Here is a 16,204-nt window from a genome sequence, read left to right as displayed (position 1 = left end):
CTCTAGAGCTGCAAGTTTTATGGGTTTCATGTCTTAATAAGCGGCGTCCCGGAACTTACGCACTCTCTGAACAACTGCCGAGTTACATAGCGAATGCCCAGGGTTGTATGGCACTATATATGGCGGGTTTGGTAGTGGGATTTCTTGAAGAAGTTGGTCTTTTTGGCTCATGCCTCATGGGAAGCGTGGCAGACCAACTGCGCGGCTCTTACATTTCAATCAATTCAATGGCTGAAGTTAAGTCATTTCTTGCCAAGCCCCCGAGCTGGCAAAGGATGCTCCCTGACGGCTCAGGGCAATCTGAGAGCATGCGGAGCAGTCGATGCATATTGCATGCCCAGTGACTAGGCTACAACTTCACTGCATGAACAGAAGGAATCCCCATCGGCCACATGCAGCCGGGGTGACACAGTTGGGGTGCTTGTTTCCTCTTGAAGAGTACCACGATGATGATGACATTTTGGCCCCAACACCATCATAGCTGCTCTCTTCTTTTCTTTTTTCAGACTGCGAACCCAGCCTCTCGCTTCTCTGGCCTTTTCACCTGTGGCTGACTCATATTCCTCTGTTCTTTCGTGTACGGAGTAATTTTTCTTTCCTTTCTTTTCTTTTTCTTCCCCTCGTGATGGAGGGTGGCTATCCTGGACGCTACGCATAGCCCCCCTGGATCGCGGCTGAGGTCTGCCTCTACATCATTCGGGGGCGCTACAAGGGGGCAAATCAAAAAGCAAGAAGGGCAAAAATCAGAATCCTTTATTTTTCTTCCCTGAGAAAAGAAAAAAATCCCTCTCGATACTCCCCTCTGACTGATAGCCTCACTGCCTGCAGTGCCCGGGCATCTTCTGCGCCCTGTCTACCCTCGTGTGAACGGGCACCGAGGCAGGTCTTTCACCCTTTCACCCCCATTTTAATCGGACTTGAGAGCTTCACTTCTTATTTCTAATGGCGCCGGTCCAATCATCGGCAGCGATGGCTCCAATGGACTGTTCTTTCATGGCCCTTGGTCCTGAGTTCTGACCTCCTCTCGGATCCTGGGCGTCTAGGTACTCGACCAATCCCACTGATTCGCAAGGCAGAAAGCAACAGGGATCTTCACGTCCTGAAACATCTTTTACTGACTGGACGATTCCATGCTGAATAGCTGCCTAGTATGACTCTTATCGATTCAAAAAGTTGGCTCACCCCCCCGCTGGATCGGTCTCTCCCTTCTGGGTATTATCTCTCTTTGTTCCCCACCATTTTCTGTGCACACGGTTATTGTTTTTAGTTTTTGTCTCTGTTGCAAACATCTTAAACCCGCTTGGGCTGTCTTACTTCTCTTTTCTTATATAAGACATCGTCAGCTTTCATAGTCCAGATCTAATACCATCTTCTGTTGTTGTTGTTCTTCAATCTTCTCCACTGAGAAGTCATCTCTTGAGGCAACATGGCCGTCATCAATCAAGACATGATGCCTCCAGTGCCTCCTATGCATCATCCACCTGGCCACCAGGCCATTCATCCGACCGAAGTCCCTCGGGCGTTCCACCCTCAACACCCTCACACGCCTGCTCCCGTCAACCCCGCACAGCTGGCTGACGAGATGGCCCGTCTTCGTATGAATGCCACCAACCTCGCTGCTGCCAACGACCAGAAGGCCCGAAGCTTCACCCCCCACAAAGACTTCGAGGTACGGGTGCCAGCACAATATGTGGGGTATACCTTCTTCAAGGCCGACGTGCCTCCCGGCCAAAAGCCCACGTGGAGCCATGCCGAACGGACCAGAATGCACCTGAGTCAACCAGACCTCATTAAGATGGTGCAGAGGAAGGGCAAGAAGCTGTCCAGTGCCCAGCAGTACCAGACACTGAAGAAGCTGAGGCGGACACATGTGGATCAGTTGATTAACGAGCACCGACAAAGTGACCCGCGGTTCGAATGGACCTGCGTCTATGTGAACGAAGATGAGAAGCCATTCAAGGGTAAGAATTCTCGACGGGGTGATTATGAAACGGTCTCGATGGATGTCATCCTCATGAGAAAGCCCGTCGACACGGCTCATCCCAACCCCAAGACTCTTAATATCGGGGTTGAGAACTCGGGGTTGCCGTTCACGGCTAAGGACAAGCCCACAACGAATGTGGAAGAGCTATTGGCTCGTGGTGAACAACAGCAAGCGAGTCATGATTTCATGAAGAGCGCTCATTTGGCAAGAGCTGGGATGCAGCAAGGGCAGACACCTGGCATGGTTAACCAACCCGCTCAACAGCAACAACAACAACTACACCCACAATTTCAACAACAGATGCCTTCACAAGCTCAACTGAACCATCCTCAAGGACACCCAGCGGGGATACGGCCACAGATGAACCAAGTTCATCAAGCCTCTTTGCCACGCGGCATGCCAGCTGCCGTCCACCAACAGCCAGAGTTTCTTAACAACTCCAAGTCGGTACCGAGCAAAGGCCCAGAGATTGAGATCTTGCAACAGGGCATGGGCGGCTTCCCAGCGGATATGAACACGAACATGAACACACCTCGCCAGGCACAAGGATCGAACTCCGCTCAGAACCTGTTTGCTCAGCACTTGAATCAACAACGCCTGAGCAAGGAAAACTTTGCCCGGGTCAACGCCGCTCATGGAGGTCTTTCTGGCCATGGAGGTATCCCTCACCAAGGAGGTATCCCTCAGCATGGCGATATTCCTCGTCAAGGCGGTCTCCCTCATCAAGGTGGTCTTCCTCGCCAAGGAGGCGTCCCTGGCCATGGTCCCATTCCGGCTCACGCAGGTATCCCAAATCACGGCGCTGTCCCAAATCATGCAGCTATACCTAGGGCCCCCAATGTGCCGGAAGCGGAGCACGAATGGGGACCGGAAAACAGCAGCATAGGAGACGACGAGTCGATATTTCTCGACGAGGAGGACCTCAGTTCAATCACCGACGGCTCCTCTGGGGAGGAAGACGACGGAGGAGTGCATGAAGGCGATGCCGACCTCCACGGCAAGGCGCAGCCCTGGCGCGGCAGTCTCTTTCGGCGACACTCATCCAAGTCACGACGCCAAGAGCCCGTTTACCGAACGCATTATCGAAAACACTCCAAGACCGGAGTGGAAGGCAGGAACGGTCGCACCAAGTACCCAGCCGGCTACATCGATGTGGTCCCGGCGGAGAGCAAAAACAGCACCAACCGGCTATCGAAGGTGCACACTCGGGAAGTCGCCCGACCAGCCCGGGATCGGCCGAAAATTATCCATAGCGCTTCCGACAACTTCGACATGGTGGCCTATGACGAAAAGTATCGCGGTCTGCGGGCCCGCAACGATATTCGAACCCGAATTCTGGACGACCGAGAAGCGAGGGTTGAGCGCAGAGAGAAATTGGTTGATTATCGCACGCAAATGCTCGATGACCGTCTGGACGAGGCCCGTTACCTGAACCGATGCATGTCGATGCGCGAGTCGGGTGGTTTCTATCCTCGTCGGTACTATCTACGCGATGCTCTGTGATTTGGGATCTTCAATTTTCTTACTCAATTTTTTTTTCTATTGTATTCTGTTTTCCTCCGTTGTTTCGAGGCTTTTTCATAGTTGGTTTTCCCGGCGCGGTTGGGGGTTTGGGGGTTTGGTGGGTACACAGGAATAACGTCATAGGACGGGGCTGTATACTTTCGGGGGTTTAGCAACAAAAATGCAATGTAATGATGTACGAACACAATGATGTCCAGAAGATAAGAGGAGATGTTCAAGGTGAAACCGTCCCGCCTATCTAAGCAAGTAGTGATACTCCGTAGGTGGGAGGAAACAGAAGAGGATATGCAGTGACAGCGCATTCTCTGCCCGGGAGTCCGTGACTTATCGATAAGCCCCGCCAGAGTTTCCCTCTCGTCTCGCCTGCCCCACCATCGCTGCCTGGATCCTCGGGCCTTCTTTTCGTCATCGTCCCTCTTCTCTTCCTTTCCTTTCCTTCTTCTCTCTCTTTTATTAACCGGCTACTTTCCCTCTCCAATCTTCTGCACATTATCCCACACCATACTTCCTCGACCTCTCCCCCCGTCTCTCCGACACTATCTCAATCACATTACCAAAATGCCTCGCCAATTCTTCATCGGTGGTAACTTCAAGATGTACGAGCTTTCCTCACCACTGCCCCGCAGTTGCTACCTCCCCTGAAAAAAATAAACGCCATCCTATGGCCGTATCCTATCCACCCACCAAACCTTCCAATTACTGACCGAATCCTCTTTTCTTTCTTGCTCAATACAGGAACGGTACTGCGGAAAGCATTACCGGCATCATCAAGAACCTCAACGACTCCAAGCTCGACCCGTCGTCCGAGGTCGTCATCTCCCCTCCCGCCCTCTACCTGCTTCTCGCTCGCCAGGTCGCCAACGAGAAGATCGGCGTGGCTTCCCAGAACGTCTTCGACAAGCCCAACGGTGCTTTCACTGGTGAAATCTCCGTGGACCAGCTCAAGGACGCTAAGATCAACTGGACCATCATTGGACACAGCGAGCGTCGTGTTATCCTGAAGGAGTCCGACGAGGTATGTTTGATCTACTGAGCGAGGAAGAGGTGAGGGTCGCTCGGTGTGCTAATTGAGAACTAGTTCATTGCCCGTAAGGTCAAGGCTGCTGTTGCCGGTGGCGTTAGCGTTATTTTCTGCATCGGTGAGACTCTGGAGGTATGTTCACGTGCTCCACCCCTCAGACACAAAAGAGGGGTTGGAATATGCAACGTTGGTGCTAATACCCCGATCTACAGGAGCGTGATGCCGGTAAGACCATCGAGGTCGTTACCAAGCAGCTCAACGCTGCCGCTAAGGAGCTCTCCAAGGAGCAGTGGGAGAAGGTTGTCATCGCCTACGAGCCCGTCTGGTGAGTAGATGCCCTGTCTTGTCCTTGTTTTGCCCACAGCCTCACCCGAGAAGGGGCTGCGATGTATGTCAGACTAGAGCTAACGTCATTCCCCAGGGCCATCGGTACCGGCAAGGTCGCTACCACCCAGCAGGCGCAGGAGGTCCACGCCGCTATCCGCAAGTGGCTGAACGAGACCATCTCCGCCGAGGCTGCCGACAACACCCGCGTCATCTACGGCGGCTCCGTCAGCGAGAAGAACTGCCGTGAGCTCGCCCAGGAGCCCGACGTCGATGGTTTCCTGGTTGGCGGTGCCAGCTTGAAGCCTGCCTGTAAGTTCTCTACCCTTTTATGTCCAATATCGCCGTCGGTCATATATTAATCCTAATCGCAGTCGTCGACATCATCAACGCCCGTCTGTAAACAAACAAAAGTCGGACTTATTAGTACTCAATGAGCAACCGATTGCCAGCAGATATTAGCCGGCTGGTAGCCGAGTCTTGAAAGACAGATTTCGACTTTGCTAGGATACCCTGGCTTTGCCTGACAAGGCAAATTCACGTTTAGTCATGTATAAATGTCCAAAATGGTTATAACGAGTTCAGAATTTACATACCATGAATGCAATTTAATGAACTTAACTTTTCAACGTTTTATACGTCCATACTTTCGGGGTAATAAGTACTATTTCTATATCAAAACACTATAACTATCTATATATACAGATAAAATTCCCACTTCATATACATCATACCTCATTTTCTCTCCTCTCCTCTCTACATTCAGATCAATCACCTACAACTCCACTCACTATCCACTCCGTAGAGCTTGAAGGGTTCAAGAAGAATACAACACCGAAACCCCCACTCCCCTCCAATACGACTTCCCAGGTCCTCCTCCCCCACCACTCTGTCCCGACGACCCATTCGAACTCGCCCATGAAGAAGACGACGAAGAAAACGAACTCGGTCCTAACCCAACCCCCGCACTAACCAATAGCTCCTTCACTCGACCCTCCCATAGAAGGCGTACATTCCACGACTGGTCAACCCGTATCTTCAGCACCGAGCCGTTCGCTTCTTCTTCTTTTTCTTCGCCGTGGGGGGTGATGTTCGAGATTGTTGGGGAGGTTGAGGGTTCGGGTTCAGGTCCAGGGTGATGGGAAAGGGAAGAGGAAGAGGAGGGCGGATCGTCCCAGGTGCGCATCTTCCGACGGGCCCATTCTAGACCGTCCCAGTTTGGATCATCCTTGGTGTTGCGGGTTGGACTGCGGCGCCACAGTTCGCAGCCTGCTACCATTTCGCTTTCCCAGCTGTAGACGTTGAAGCCGAAGCGGGAGCTGAAGGCGAGGTTTGGGGATGCGCGGAGGGAGTACGTCGTTGAGAGGGAGCCGGTGAGGGGGGTGAGGGTTAGGGTTAGTGTGTAGGGGAAGGTGGAGATGGGGTGGGCGTTGTTGTTATTGTTGGTGTTGCTGGTTGTGGTTGGGGTGTTGGTGGAGGAAGAGGGAGTTGTCGAAGGTATAGATGTAGATGTCACGGAGGACGGAAGGTCCGTGGCAGCTGGAAGCGTGCTGAATCGCAAGCCGGTAGACATGCCGATCAGCGAGGAGACGGGGGAATAGTAGGCCTCTGCGCCGGCGGAGAGCAGCGAGAGACGCGGCGAGGCAGCATCACCCTTCGAGGTGCGCGGGTCGGGGCCGAAGTTCCATAGTCCGCGCCAGCCGAAGAGCGCGTTGTCGGTGCTGAAAAGGTACTCGTTGCTGTATTTGCCCGTGTCGTGGGACAGCTGCGTCAGGAGGGAAGCCTGTGGTGCGGATTTGGACAAGGGCGGGCCTCGCGTCGAGCAGACGGCCAAGGTGAGCTGCATCGTGGGCGAGATGCGGCGCAGGAAGAGCGCATTGAGGGTTGTCGGGGGAGGGAGGTGAAGGGTGGCATTGAGGAGGGTGGCCTTTTGCGCGAGAGGAGTTGATAAAGCTGAGGGCTGTTTCGAGCCGGATTGCGCGCCATCGAGGATCGAGTCCCATCCCCAATTTTCGACGGGGGCGACGGGGGCCTGCACTTGGCGATATCCCGGGGCGAGTTTGCGGAGAGGGATCAGCGCACTTCGGCTGGGGGTGTTGTCGAACGGCACCGTGCTGTAGAGATACGACACGGAGCCATCGATCAAGCCTACGGTGCCGAGGGTGTAACTCGTTGCGAAGTGTGGGGTGGATAGGGAGGAAAGGTGGACGCGCAGGCGTTCGGGAGTCGTAAAGTCAAGGAGCGCTAGGTCCGGACAGTTAGATAAGCCCCAGATTGGAATAGGCCATCAAGGAAGCCGGTTATGAATCAATTGTTCACATACACTGCGCGGTGGCCGTGAGCGACGAGTACGAATTGTCGCGATTCCACTCCGTTGCCTCGGCGAAGGCGAGTTGGATGTAGTCCATGAAATCGAGCATTGTTGGTAACGACGACCCAGCTTTATAATATCAAGTTAGTATGCAGGCACCCAGCACCACACATACTGAAAAGTTAAGACCGAGTAAAATTGAGAGAGATGGATAAAGAACAATTCGCTCCTCCTCAGCTCATTTCCCCATACGGGATGGGGTGCGGATCGGATAAGCCCCGCATCAACGATAATCCGGCTGTTATCAGCGAAGAAAAAAAATAATTGTATTTCGATCTCTCCGAGCGTCGACTTTTTTTCTCCGCGGCTGTATATACTTCCCCTCCATCCAGCATCCCGGGTGGTTATAACATTTGAGCCTTTTTCTTATAATCTTCAAGTTTTTTGTAAATTTCACATTTACAATGCCTCGCTCCAAGCGTGCCAGAGTCGTCCACGAGTCGAAGACCGCCAAAAAATCGCACAAGGAACAGACGAGACGGCTGTATGCCAATATCCGCGAGGCCGTCGAGAACTATGAGCACCTGTTCGTCTTTGACGTGAACAACATGCGAAACACCTACCTGAAGGATGTGCGCACTGAGTTTGCCGACAGCCGGTGAGTTTCCTTATCCACGAGATACATTCCACTTCCCCCGCGGTCACATTCTTCTATACGATCTCTCCTCCATTCATATCAAATTATATGGCATTTGCTAGGGGAGGGGAGAGTATTCAAGACAATTGCTGTTCAAGAAAACCGCCCGAGCTACAATCCATAACCGAACGAAATTCTAACACCCAACTAGTCTCTTCTTCGGCAAAACCAAAGTCATGGCTGTCGCCCTCGGCCACAACCCCGAATCCGAAGCCGCCACGAACCTGCACAAGCTCGCCCCCCACCTGACCGGCGCCGTCGGTCTGCTCTTCACCTCGCGCGACCCGCAGTCCGTGATCGAGTACTTCGAGAATTTCCGGCCGCTGGACTTCGCGCGCGCCGGCACCGTCAGCACCCGCTCCTTCAGCCTGCCCAACGGCCTGGTCTACTCGCGCGGCGGAGACCTGCCCGCCTCCGAGGACGAACCCGTCAGCCACACCATCGAGCCCGAGCTGCGGAAACTGGGCGTCCCCACGCGTCTGGTCAAGGGGAAGGTCATGCTGGAGTTGACGGAGGGACAGGAGTCGTTCCCGATCTGCCGCGAGGGCGAGACTCTGGATTCGCGACAGACGACGTTATTGAAGATGTTTGGTGTCGTGAGCTCCGAGTTCCACGTCGCGTTGAAGGCGCAATGGACTCGGGCTTCCGGCGAGGTGAAGCTTCTGGAGGGAGGTATGGATGTGGATGGTCAGTGAAGGGGATACAAAAGAAGAAAATTTTCATGGAGGAAAAGTTTACGCTTTGGTTTCGGTTTTCTTTTGCCCTTTTCTTTTATCAGTTTAAACGAAATCCCCTGGGCATTTCATGGAGTTAGGTTTAGGCGCCTTTCTTTCTACATTTCTTTGAAATTATCTTATCTCGATACTATTTCGGATTTTCAGGTTCATTTGTGCCTTTGATCTTGTGTGCTGGGGGTGGTTGAGACCTTTGGGTTGATGAGCGTATGACACGGACTCAGATGGATACCAGACAAAAAAAAGGAAATTATCTAGGGACTAGGACTATCGAGATAGACAAGGCGAAAGTGTCATCTACGTTCTTGCTGCAAACTGCAAACCAAGAAATATCAAATCTTAATCAAAGAAATAAAAGCACCTCGAATAATTCATTACCTTGATTTACAGCCCATACGAAGATGTCTGGCATCGGTCATTGTTTCTGGAAAGAAAAAAACCTTACCTGATCTTCTTACCTCTGAACATCCATGGAATCCCACCATTATTTCCGCCAGAAAAACAAAAGAAATGCTGAACTACCTAAAGTACATACTTACCCCTCAAGAGTATCATGAACCCTTGGAAGAGATAGCGAAAACGGGAAAACAAGAGAAAAAGAAAAAGGAGATAGAATAAGAACATGACGGAGATTCAAGAAGGGGTCGCGTCGCAATCAAGTCCTTGCCTGTATGATATCCTTCAAGACATCATGCTTTGTGTTGGCCAAATGACGCATAGAGAGAGCCCTCGTGTGTAATGGACGGACAGACGGTGCATGACACTTGGACTATTGTAAGTAGGTGCAGTTGAATTCGTAACCCTGGCTTGATTGTTGAGTTTTCCGTTTGCCTTACCCATTGCCATCAAGGACGATGAGGGAGAAAAAAAGAATAGAAGTCACGATCAATCAAATACCCACCAGCATACCATGTTTTTTGAGTACTGGAATGGGAAGAGAACCCCGTCGTAATATCAAGGAACTCTCAGTATCTTCTCTTGGCGCGAGGGTCATCATAGGCATCGTCTTCGTGATATCTCTTCCGTCCGTAGTCCTCACGACCTCCATACCTGTCACGGTCACGGTCGCGATCCCGGTCCCGGTAGCGGTAGCTATCCCTGTCGCGGTCTCTGTGTCGGTCACCGTCACGGTCGCGGTCATGGTCCCGTCGATCGCGGTCGCCATAGCTATCCCTAGGTCTGATAGGTTCACGGTTGCTTCCAGTTGCGCCTCGGTCGCGGTCGTGTCGGCCAAAGCCACCACTTCGCCCACCACCAGGTCCAGAAGGTGCGTTGGGGGGAGCCTGTCCGCCAAATCCGCCACGACCACCTTGGTATCCAACACCGCCACGGGGGCCACCAAAGCCACGATCACGGAAACCTCCTCTGCCTCCTCTACCACCGAATCCACCACGGAAGCCACCGCCATATCCGCCAGGTCCTGAAGGAGCTCCGAACGATCCTGGTCCAATGGGTCGAGAGGGCATAGCCTTGGTGTAACCACGGCCTCCTAGACCGCCACCAAATCGGCGAGGCTTCCAGCCCTTGACAGTGCGACCCCGTTCAACGTCCACCAGGACGCGACGGTCTTTGATCCGAATACCATCTGTCTCCTTGTAGGCAGCTGGAGTCAGACGAAAAAAGGGAGTAGGTTAGCGAACAAAACTCCTTGCGATGGATAGACGCGTCATCTTGAATCAAGAGACGGCCCGGGAGCACAGCGGCAATACCTTTCATATCTTTCTCACGCTCATAGACAATGAACGCATACCCCTTGTGTGACTTCTTAGCGCCCTTCGGAGTTACATTGTCTTTAACGATTCGAATCTTGGATTTGTCAGTGGCAATTCTTGGGGGATGGGGGGTGTGAGAGAACGTCATGGTTTGCGTTCTGGGACAGTACCCTTTCAATAGGTCCAAAGCGTCCGAATTCTCGTTCCAGGTCCGATTCTTTCACATCGTAGCTGAGCCGGGCAACGAACAGCGTCTTGAACGGGTCGCCTCGAGCCTGTGCGTCGGCAGAAGGGTCAACTGGACAGATGTTAGAAGGATCAGCCACAAGAAAACACAATTAACTGAAGCATGGGAGGAGAGCATACAATGCTCAAGGCCTTCCGTCAACTGCTTGTTGAGTCTCTCCTTGGCCTCGGCCTTCTGGCGGATCTTGCGCTGCAACCAGCTGTCGGTGGCATTGTACGGAGCTTCCTCTTCGAACTTCTTCGCCTCCGGAAGGAACTGGGCAACGCCGCTGATGGTACTCTTCTTTGCGTCCTCGGGCGCCCGATCAATGGGAGTGACATAGCGCAGGGGCGGCCGCGGCTGGAAGAGGGCAAGCAACGGAGGGGGGAGTTTGTCCGTCATCCTGGCCCCTCAAGCAACTTGCTGTTTCGATGAGCGGTTGCCAAAATAGAGACGAGAATAAACTAAAATTGCAAACACATAAGGGGAAAGGAACTAGTTGGTGGTGGTCGATGCTTCACCCTTTTCTCGTTGTCTTCGGATAAGAGTTGATGAGTTTCGTTTCGCGTTCTGCCGTCCGCTCTCACTTAACTTGGCTCCAGTGCCGGGCGGACGGCCTCAGGCCAACTAACGACGGGGCTGCCCTCCGCCAGGCGCGGCAGCCGAGCTTGGCGCGAGCCAATGAGCAACGGAACCGTCGGCGTTGAAAAGTCCCCGGTGTTCCTGGACTGAAGGTTGTTGCAAGAGATCAAAGCGACCAAGATACCCCAACCATGCCTGTTCAAGGGATTCGGACAGTGACTTCCGCCAAGGTACGATCCCGTGTCACTGGGAAAATGCTCAAGTATACGCTTTTGCAGGGCTAACGCATCTCTTCACTGCAGAACGGCGTCGGCGCCTTCATTCTACAATGCAAGCGTCTGGATTTCCACTACTGCGACTGGGCAGGTAGCTCCCGGGGCATGGTGTACGTTATCACTCGCAGGAGCCTAACCAAGATCCCCTATGCTAATAGTCCCGTCTACAGGAGCTTCCTGAAAAACAAGCTTCCCGCCTTCGCCAAAAAGAACCCTCAGATCGAGATCCGAGTATCCCCCCGACCGCACAAGCACCCCATGGTCAAGGGCCACTACATCAACGGCCGCGAGAAGGTCGTCTGTGTGCGCAACCTCGAGCCCGAGCAAATATTCAATAAGGCGGTCATGATGAAGGAAGCTAGCGGCGAGAAGCTGAAGCGCACCAACAAGCCCGTGACGAGTATCAACGAGAGCGTGCGTGGCATCTGGTCCCCGTATCACGGCGACCTCCGGAGAGTGTAAAAGCGGAGACTTTTTTCTTGTATCCTTGTTTGTCGGGGTTAAATCAGCAATGGTGTTATGTTTTCTGGAGACCCATTTCCAGCTTGTCATATTATGTCTAATGGGGGCCTTTATATCTTGCGTTTGTGTTTCATCTAGTCTTCCCTGGGAAGATCGCTAGCCTTCTTGTTTGAAAGGGTTGGCATTAAATGTACAAAATACAGTGTTTTTGAAGTGTCATTTGGTCTCGAAATGTCTGTGTTATTCAGCAGGTATCGTAGCCCACTAGTCTTTCTGTAAACTAAGATATCTAGGAAAATGAATATCAACACCAAACTCCTGGTTACCTGAACTTTCTCCGAAATCATAAGTACGATATCCTGTAACATATGAAAGAGAAATAATATAAGACTCGTGTCCACCAGTTAGAAAATGCAATGAGGGTATCGAGAAAAGTGGCTAAGCGTGATTAATCGAAACAGAGGAGAGAAAGTAATGATGCGACCCGAACACCGGAATAATGCAACCGTTAGGATGGTAAGGCGTTAAGAAGAAAGTTCGGATCTTTTTCTAAAGATAGACTTGGAACATCGCCTTCGGCGCACTGACTGACTTGCCGCAGTCGAAGACTTGACATTTGGAGAAGGGCTTGACTCGTTGGCTGGCGGCCTTCTTGGCGCTCGATTTCGATCGATGGGTTGCGCATTCGCCACAGTATACCTAGTGTAGAAGTTAGGACTGACCGACAAGAAGAAACCAAGTCATGGAGGATACGAACATGGCCGCATTGCTTTGCCACCCAGATTTGTTGTTTTGTTTCGTCGCCGACGCCTAGCTCCGCATCGCAGTTCGGACAACACACAACCTCATCTTCTCCCGCTGTTCTTGTGAACCCTTCCGGTGCCGGACTGGGTGGTTTGTAGGTATTCGGAGGCGGTCCCCTGTCCGGCGTTGTAAGGTTTCGTAACATAAAGTCCATATCCAGATTGAGATTGGTCAGATCGATCGCACTGCTGGACCCTCCCACCCAAAATGCATCCACGTCAAATGGAGGGTGTCGAGCAATTTGCCGTGCTCGTCTGGCAACCTCTTCCCTGAAGACATCTCGGCGCGGGACCCCATGGATCCGGGGGTCGTGAAGATGGAGCATTTGTAGGAGGTCGGCTCCAAAATTATGTTCGCGCGGGCGTGCGAGCGGCGGACGGACAGACGATCCTATAAATTGGACCTCAGGCGAGCTGGGTGTCTGTCCACTGGGTTCCGGCTCCTCTTCTTCCAGGTCTACTACCTCGGTCATGATCGGTCTGCCGAAACGAGGGGGTCGTGGTTGTCGTGTGTTCGGACGAGCCCCCGTGCCCGTACCCTGCGGCTGAAATGTCTGCGGAGGTGAGTCGGGCTCATTCGTGAGGTCTATGACGGCATCCTGGGTGCTGCTCTGCGCAGGTCTCCGAAAGTCGAGGCCGTCGCCGGGATATCGTAACGGTGGTGTTGGTGGCGGCGACGGTCGCCGCGGATGGGATCTTGAGGACGACGCTTCGGCATTTTGTCGCTGACGACCATTCGATTCAGACATCTCTCGATGATTCCGCTGTTTGTTTCATTCAATTTGTCAGTCCTTCCTGGGGTCTTTCTTTATCGCTGGCAAGGTACGAAAAGCCCCGCTTCTTTGAAAGATAGACAAGCAAACCAACCTTCCGGGGCCGGGCGGCCACAAACTGAACGCCTGAGTCGTTGTTCATAGTAGACGATCTAGAAAACCAAGAGTGAATGGGGGGTAAGGGAGGAAGAGTGCGGAAAAATGGAAAGAGAGCAGTTGCCGGCGGAGTCGGGGAAGCCTCAGTGTTGGTGGAGGCCATGATTAGTAGTAATCCTGGAGGAGTTTGGGTCCGAGTCCATGCGGTGGAGAGATGACATGCCGCCCCTGTCACAAACAGCTGGCCACCGCGGCAATTATAGATGAAGGACAGAGATAAAATGCCCACGTCACAAGGAATGCTGAGGGGGAGGTGAAATGGAGGTGAGGGGGATGAGGTGTGTTTAAAGGGTTGTTCTTGCTGGTGGTCAGACTGGGAGTCCCGTGATATCTCTACCATACCAATAGTGACGGCCTTTATGCCTATTGATCTCTCTCAACGAACACAGTGACAGGCTGGATTCACCGAATTTGCATTTGGGATTTCTCGGAGGGATAACATGCGGCTAAAAGTACAAATAAGAACAAATAAGGAAATTTTGATTTTTTGAAAGGTATCAATCAATCAATCACCATTACTACTGCCCTCCCAACACCGTGATCACTCCCTCGCCATTCAAGGCCACAATGCTTTGGGCCGCGGCGCCCCAACTGACTGCGACGGCCGGAACAGCGCTCCGCAATGGCTCCGACCACGCCTTGGCGGATTTGGAGTACTGCTGAACGGTCAACCCGCTGGGCCCGCCGGTAAGCAGGAATTGTCCGGTGTAGTCCCAGCTGAGCGAGTCGATCTGGTTGCCCGTATCCAGGACCTTGACTTCCTGGGAGCTGCGCAGATCCCAGATAGACACGGCGGTAGACTTATCCGCCACAGCCGCCAAGAAGGTACCGTTCTCCGAGAAGAAGAGACACTTCACGGGGCTGGTCATGGCGTAGTTGGCGGCAGGCGCGCCAGTCTTGATGTCGAAAATTTTGATCTGTCCGTCCACACCTCCGGCAGCAACGAGGTGACCGTCGGGGTGAAACTTGACGGACAGCAGGGCTGGGAAGGAAAAGAGATATCGTCAGCTTGAATTCCAAGATAAAGGTACCGGAGATTATGCTTACATGCGTCACTGAAGATCTGGGTGATCACGGAATTCGTCGACAAGTCATACAAGACATAGCTCTTATCGGCCCCAACAGAGGCAACAATATCGCCGGTGGGATGCACAGCGATGGCTGTGGCCGCACCCGCATGCAGGCTAAAGTTGGCGACTTCGCCACCGTTCTCGAACACCTTCACAGCGCCCGTGGAAGAGGCCACAACGGCCTTGTCGCCTGCCCAAACGGCGTCGGTGACCGGGCCATTCGCTTGCAAGCTCTGCACGACCTGTTTCTGAGATAGCGAGTAGATACCGACAACTCCGTCGGCCCCTCCGACAAGGGCCAAGTCTCCTGTGGCGTTGATGGACAAAGCTTTACCTCCAGCCGAAAGAGGCTCGGAGTTCGCGATAGGCTGGTATGCGGAAAGGGTGTCACTGGTGGCCCAGTTCTCAGGGACCGGGCGCTTACGGCGGGTTTTCGAGAGCCTGTTATTGAAGAATAATCAGCGATGTGTCTACACGTAGAGACCGTTTCAGATCAACGTACGATGCTTGTGTGCTATCGATGCGAGCCAACACAGCTTCGGGAAGTCCAGCTGAGTCAACCTGCATGGCTTCATCACCAGCACCGGCGGTGCGGCTTGCACCGACCGTAACCTTTGACAGCGCATCACGGGCCTCGTCTCTCTCCTTGGTCAACCGAGCGACCACTCGCACCGCGGCATCATGCTGGTAAAGCGCCGTGCTGAGTTCCTGCCGGGTTTGTGCCAGGGTCTGTCGCAGAGTGTAGGCTTCCAAAGCCAGAGCGTCCCATTCTTCTTGGAACACGTTGAGCAGGGAAGGGATCGAGGTGAGCGTAGGAGGTCGGGGTCGGACAACGCGCTGGGATTTAACATCGATCAGGTCTTCCGTCGAGAGCTCTTCTCCGTTCACAGGGTCTTTTCCATTTTCAGCGATGTAGGCCTCGATGAGGCGCTTCTCGAAAAGGCTGCCTATATACGATGTCAGCCCTGCGACAATGGCCGACCGGACGCTTGCTTCTTTTAGATTGCAACATACCGCTCTTAGGCGAGACGACTGGCACTTGAGGTGCCTCTCCCGAAACTGTGACCAATTCCATGTCAGCAGAAAATTCGAATTAAATAGGGGCGAGTGATAACATACTTGCGCACAGCATAGTTTTGTTGTCAGGGTGGGTTGATGTAGAGGGGAGAGGGGAGGTTGGATTGACGCGAAAGCTTGCTTGCCCTTTGGACTTTTCGACTCCCGCCCGATCTGGGTTTAGCCGCGCCGCAGAGCTTTGGATTGCGGATCGCTTGGCAACTCCCGACAACTCGAGTCCGACTCGGATTTACTCCTCTAGCCAGCTACAATTGAGTCCATTCTGTCTGTTGGTCCCTTCGGCTCGTGTCTGTAGCTATGCTGGCCGCGACTTGATATTAATCACCCATAATTGTTGGGTCCATTTATCATTACACAGTTACGCGCGAGTCTTGCAGTGTAATCCCTCAAGCACTGATCAAGTCGAGTCGCAAAAGAAACAGGACTTACGAGCAATTGACTACTACTTATCATCTCCACTAGCACTCGATCCT

At 52.9% G+C, this 16,204-nt stretch overlaps 9 protein-coding genes across 9 annotated transcripts; 4 read left to right on the top strand and 5 right to left on the bottom strand.

The window, feature by feature from the left end:
* Positions 1-344: 344 nt before the first annotated feature.
* LDX57_002982 (uncharacterized protein) lies at positions 345-656 on the bottom strand (the record flags this gene model as incomplete). The annotated part of the gene is made up of 1 exon (XM_046084619.1): positions 345-656. One exon carries the CDS (start codon positions 654-656, stop codon positions 345-347), a length of 312 nt encoding a protein of 103 aa, XP_045940582.1.
* Positions 657-1,426: 770 nt separating this feature from the next.
* On the top strand, positions 1,427-3,487 carry LDX57_002981 (uncharacterized protein; the record flags this gene model as incomplete). Its single annotated transcript, XM_046084618.1, has 1 exon — positions 1,427-3,487. The coding sequence occupies one exon, from the start codon at positions 1,427-1,429 to the stop codon at positions 3,485-3,487; it is 2,061 nt and encodes a 686-aa protein (XP_045940581.1).
* Positions 3,488-3,958: 471 nt separating this feature from the next.
* TPI1 (triose-phosphate isomerase TPI1) lies at positions 3,959-5,483 on the top strand. The gene is made up of 6 exons (XM_046084617.1): positions 3,959-4,104; positions 4,244-4,523; positions 4,587-4,661; positions 4,742-4,854; positions 4,951-5,165; positions 5,228-5,483. The coding sequence occupies exons 1-6, from the start codon at positions 4,067-4,069 to the stop codon at positions 5,254-5,256; spliced, it is 750 nt and encodes a 249-aa protein (XP_045940580.1). The 5' UTR covers positions 3,959-4,066; the 3' UTR covers positions 5,257-5,483.
* Positions 5,484-5,504: 21 nt separating this feature from the next.
* MDM10 (mitochondrial distribution and morphology protein 10) lies at positions 5,505-7,394 on the bottom strand. The gene is made up of 2 exons (XM_046084616.1): positions 7,177-7,394; positions 5,505-7,097 (listed from the first exon to the last, which is right to left on the bottom strand). Exons 1-2 carry the CDS (start codon positions 7,271-7,273, stop codon positions 5,671-5,673), a joined length of 1,524 nt encoding a protein of 507 aa, XP_045940579.1. The 5' UTR covers positions 7,274-7,394; the 3' UTR covers positions 5,505-5,670.
* Positions 7,395-7,628: 234 nt separating this feature from the next.
* MRT4 (ribosome assembly factor MRT4) lies at positions 7,629-8,556 on the top strand (the record flags this gene model as incomplete). Its single annotated transcript, XM_046084615.1, has 2 exons — positions 7,629-7,822; positions 8,013-8,556. The coding sequence occupies 2 exons, from the start codon at positions 7,629-7,631 to the stop codon at positions 8,554-8,556; spliced, it is 738 nt and encodes a 245-aa protein (XP_045940578.1).
* Positions 8,557-9,560: 1,004 nt separating this feature from the next.
* On the bottom strand, positions 9,561-10,935 carry LDX57_002977 (U1 small nuclear ribonucleoprotein 70 kDa; the record flags this gene model as incomplete). Its single annotated transcript, XM_046084614.1, has 4 exons — positions 9,561-10,198; positions 10,305-10,401; positions 10,478-10,605; positions 10,674-10,935. The coding sequence occupies 4 exons, from the start codon at positions 10,933-10,935 to the stop codon at positions 9,561-9,563; spliced, it is 1,125 nt and encodes a 374-aa protein (XP_045940577.1).
* Positions 10,936-11,219: 284 nt separating this feature from the next.
* MRPL51 (mitochondrial 54S ribosomal protein mL43) lies at positions 11,220-12,074 on the top strand. Its single transcript, XM_046084613.1, has 3 exons — positions 11,220-11,345; positions 11,418-11,500; positions 11,561-12,074. The coding sequence occupies exons 1-3, from the start codon at positions 11,307-11,309 to the stop codon at positions 11,850-11,852; spliced, it is 414 nt and encodes a 137-aa protein (XP_045940576.1). The 5' UTR covers positions 11,220-11,306; the 3' UTR covers positions 11,853-12,074.
* A 327-nt stretch (positions 12,075-12,401) lies between these two features.
* Positions 12,402-13,924, bottom strand: LDX57_002975 (putative RING finger domain protein; the record flags this gene model as incomplete). The annotated part of the gene is made up of 3 exons (XM_046084612.1): positions 12,402-12,551; positions 12,610-13,419; positions 13,523-13,924. 3 exons carry the CDS (start codon positions 13,922-13,924, stop codon positions 12,402-12,404), a joined length of 1,362 nt encoding a protein of 453 aa, XP_045940575.1.
* Positions 13,925-14,102: 178 nt separating this feature from the next.
* On the bottom strand, positions 14,103-15,786 carry LDX57_002974 (WD repeat PRP19 family protein; the record flags this gene model as incomplete). Its single annotated transcript, XM_046084611.1, has 5 exons — positions 14,103-14,566; positions 14,632-15,095; positions 15,157-15,601; positions 15,669-15,713; positions 15,774-15,786. The coding sequence occupies 5 exons, from the start codon at positions 15,784-15,786 to the stop codon at positions 14,103-14,105; spliced, it is 1,431 nt and encodes a 476-aa protein (XP_045940574.1).
* Positions 15,787-16,204: the final 418 nt, after the last annotated feature.

The sequence above is a fragment of the Aspergillus melleus genome, assembly GCF_016097325.1.
Source record: "Aspergillus melleus strain CBS 546.65 chromosome Unknown contig2, whole genome shotgun sequence".
NCBI classification, from domain to species: Eukaryota; Fungi; Ascomycota; class Eurotiomycetes; order Eurotiales; family Aspergillaceae; genus Aspergillus; species Aspergillus melleus.
This window is presented reverse-complemented; position numbering and strand designations above follow the sequence as displayed.

Excerpts from the sequence above, each read along its gene's own strand:
- MRPL51 (XM_046084613.1), top strand. The coding sequence starts at position 11,307 with ATGCCTGTTCAAGGGATTCGGACAGTGACTTCCGCCAAG. Across the intron at positions 11,346-11,417 it reads GGACAGTGACTTCCGCCAAG|AACGGCGTCGGCGCCTTCAT; the intron begins GTACGATCCCGT and ends TCTTCACTGCAG. Across the intron at positions 11,501-11,560 it reads GGTAGCTCCCGGGGCATGGT|GAGCTTCCTGAAAAACAAGC; the intron begins GTACGTTATCAC and ends TCCCGTCTACAG.
- TPI1 (XM_046084617.1), top strand. The coding sequence starts at position 4,067 with ATGCCTCGCCAATTCTTCATCGGTGGTAACTTCAAGAT. Across the intron at positions 4,105-4,243 it reads ATCGGTGGTAACTTCAAGAT|GAACGGTACTGCGGAAAGCA; the intron begins GTACGAGCTTTC and ends TGCTCAATACAG. Across the intron at positions 4,855-4,950 it reads ATCGCCTACGAGCCCGTCTG|GGCCATCGGTACCGGCAAGG; the intron begins GTGAGTAGATGC and ends GTCATTCCCCAG.
- MDM10 (XM_046084616.1), bottom strand. The coding sequence starts at position 7,273 with ATGCTCGATTTCATGGACTACATCCAACTCGCCTTCGCCGAGGCAACG. Across the intron at positions 7,098-7,176 it reads GCTCACGGCCACCGCGCAGT|CGCTCCTTGACTTTACGACT; the intron begins GTATGTGAACAA and ends GTCCGGACCTAG.